Below are 3,283 nucleotides of genomic sequence, written 5' to 3'. Positions count from 1 at the left end.
CCTAACACTTTGTCACAGACACCAGAGAGATTGCCTCTCTGAGCCGCTAGCTTAGCTAACTTAGCTGACTGTAAAACCTCCAGCAGACTCTCTGTGTTGCCAGGGCGGACACAGCTCATTCTCTTTCTTAGCTTTCTTAGCTCTGTTAGCTCTGTTAGCTAGTTAGTCAGTCACTCTGGCTGGTGTCCTGCATAACAAACTGTGTAGTCAGAAGGCAACACCCCCCATGATCTCTGCTAGGAGGGAGCTAGCCAAATGTAGGGGGTTAGTTACAGTTCCCCTGTCCCTCATTAAGGTCTCAGTTCCCTCATAAAGTTCCAGACTTTTTGCTGTCCGTTGTTCCATACTGTCTGTTATCTTCTGTTCAGAGTAAATACTGAAATGTGTGATCCTCCAGTGAACTTTGCAGAAGCAGCAGGAACACATAAAGGACTGTGATCCAATCATTCTGAACTGTCAGTGTTTGTTTTCATCTCAAGAGGAACGTTTCTGTTTCACTTCAAAACTCACCTGCAGGATTTATCACATCATGACTAGTGTGGAGCCAATCAGAGAGCAGCGCTCAGTTCAGTTATTAGAAACACTGAGACGTCCTGCTGACAGTCTGAATGAATGAGTCCTCTGTTTGTCTTAATCCAACACACACACACTGCAGTGTCAGCTGAGAGTGTGTGTGTGTGTGTGTGAGTGTGTGTGTGGTATGTAGGTCAGCTGTTAGCTGTTAGGAGCATTAAGTCTGTGTACTTGTAGAGACCCCTCTGAGACCAGGACCTCTGTAGTCTGGGGGATCTGAACTGTAGGTTGGTCATTTGAAACCTGGACGCAGGGTTGGAGTTAGAATCAGAGCTTGTTGGGGGTCTGTAGAAAAACTAATGTTGGGGAAGAGATAGATACTTTCCATGAGAGAAAATCCTGATCCTTTTGGTATCAGATGAGAGTAGATACTCCACTAATGGGAGGATGCAGAATGTAATACAGTAGTAGTTAATGTAACTATTTTCAGGGTTCCCATCAATGAGTTTTCTGTCTACAACTGTATGCAGACGATCCTGTCCTTGGCATCAACAATGACAACCACAACAATAACAACATCAACAACAACAAGCAGCTCCACGCAGCCACACCAAAACAAAAAAAACAAAAAACAAAGAGCTACCTGGCCTCCCCCGGCAGGTTGAAGATGGTTTGGTCCAGACTGAAGGCTGCAGGAGTCTGGATGGGGGTCAGAGTGGGATGGTACGATCCAGCGGGGGGGGAGCTGGGCTGAGAGTGAGACAGCCTGAGGACAGACTGACAGAGAGATAGACAGGTGAGTGGGTATGAACAGGTTGTGTTCGGCTCAGTTATTCCAGTAGTTACGTGTCAGTACCCGTCCTGCGGCATCGACGTCTAATCGTAGAGGAGGAGGGATATTTCGTAGGCGGGGCGAAGGAGGTGGAGGTTTGGAGTCAAATCCCTGTACTCCCGTTGGCTCCTTGCAGTCCAGGAGCCGGATGTTGATTGGCTCTTGGTGTGTTGGAGAGGGCGGCCCACTGCGCAGTACAAGACCCGCCCCCTCTCTGCCCCTAAGTGGGTGAGCCAACAGGTGGGCGGTGTCCTGGGAATGGACTCCGCCTCTGTCTATGTCACAGCCGATCATCTCCAGGGATTCCAGCGAATGGGCGTGTCTCATTGTGTCCATTACCCGCCTGAACCCCGCCCCTTCCTGCCGCTCCATAAAGTCCATGCACGTCCATCGACCACGCCGATATGGCTCGCCCCGTCCACCGCCACCAACCCCTCCCACTACCAACCGCACCACCCTGAACCTGGAGGAACAGCCACCCTGCCCCGAAGCATCATGGGAGATGTACTTCCTCTTCAGAGAGGGTGTGGTCGGCTGGGAGGAGCTTCCCTGTGGGGTGGAGGAGGAGACTGCTGATTGGAGGACATTCAGGACCACGCTGGAAGCTGATTGGGCGGCTGGAGTTTGATTGAAGTCTGAGGTCACACTGGTGATCTGGAAGCCACTCCTTTTTTTACCACCGCTCATCCTCACACACACACACACACACACACACACTACAGACTCACTGAAACACAAAGAAAACAATGTGTTAACGTGATGAGGATGTTTCAACAGGGCTGTCGCTGTAACCAGAATATTGAAACACCGCGAGAAACCAACCAATATGTTCTGAGTTTGTTTTTTAAGATGGGAAATTGCCTCAGAGCACTGTCTGAGAGGCAATGATATACTTAATATCCCACAATTCACAGCCATGTTTCACTGACTTGAAGACACATTTTATGTTGTGCTCATTGCTGAAAATTCTGTTTAAATAACTGAAAGAGTTGAAAGCAAACACCAGATCTCCTGGAAATAATGGCTAAAATAATTTTAAAAAAGCATCAAGAACAGCAACTGAACCACTGTCTGCATGTTTATGGTCTCCTTTGGTAGGTAAGACGTGAGTAAGCCTGTTTATATTATTATCCCAGAGCAATGGTTCATCGGTGGATTTTACGTTGTCTCCCTGGTATTTCATTTATATTTGGATGTTTTACATTTAATTGTTGATAATTTATTCATTTTTAGCCTTGTATAATTTGATTTATTGTAGTTTCAGTTTTGTTAAATTTTTGTTTGTAAATCAAAGTATATGTAATGTATAAAAGGTTTTGTATAATTAAAGTTTAGTTCATTTTTATCCTCACTAGTGTCAAAGGTAATATTAGGAATATAACCAGTAAAGTACTGATAATAACTGAATGTGTTGTCCCACTCACTGACTGTAAACTGAGTGAACAGTTTACTGCTGTTTCAGAGGACATCAGTCACCACATTGCTACAGATACTGAGAGCTTTGTGATAACAGGGTCAGGAGTGTGCGCTCTGTCTGTAACTACAAAGAGAGCAAAACAGCACTGACGGCTGTCGACTGTAAGCAGATTGTCTTCAGAATATTCTGGATCCATTAGCTGACTGTGTCGGACTGGGAGCTCCCAGTGAACAGTAGGTCCAGGTTTTATTGATGGTTTTGACTCCTGACACCCCGGGGCTAAGTCCGCTAACTTTAGCTCATGCAACCATAATAGCCGCTAACATTACTGTTAGTGAGAGCTCAAAATGATGGTGAATGAAGTGGACCCAGAATGGACCCTTGGGGAACTCCTGCTGATAGCAGTTCAGTTAATGGCTGTGCCAGAGAGTCCTACAGTTTTCCATCTGTCCAGTAATATCTTGTGTTCAACTGTGTCAAACACAGCCTGAGATCCAGCAGGACTAAGACAGAGACTTTAC

At 46.2% G+C, this 3,283-nt stretch overlaps 1 protein-coding gene across 1 annotated transcript; it reads right to left on the bottom strand.

Moving 5' to 3' along the window:
• Nucleotides 1-1,156: 1,156 nt before the first annotated feature.
• zgc:153012 (uncharacterized protein LOC777626 homolog) lies at nucleotides 1,157-3,130 on the bottom strand (the record flags this gene model as incomplete). Its single annotated transcript, XM_035674808.1, is given in 2 exon segments — nucleotides 1,157-1,290; nucleotides 1,370-3,130. Coding segments are annotated over 2 exon segments (1,028 nt in total), but the record flags the coding sequence as incomplete, so codon positions are not given.
• Nucleotides 3,131-3,283: the final 153 nt, after the last annotated feature.

Source organism: Morone saxatilis, unplaced genomic scaffold, assembly GCF_004916995.1.
Source record: "Morone saxatilis isolate NCDOM2014 unplaced genomic scaffold, NCSU_SB_2.0 Contig304, whole genome shotgun sequence".
Lineage (NCBI taxonomy): Eukaryota > Metazoa > Chordata > Actinopteri > Moronidae > Morone > Morone saxatilis.
Note: the sequence above shows the minus strand (reverse complement) of the source record. Positions and strands in the feature narration are given on the sequence as shown.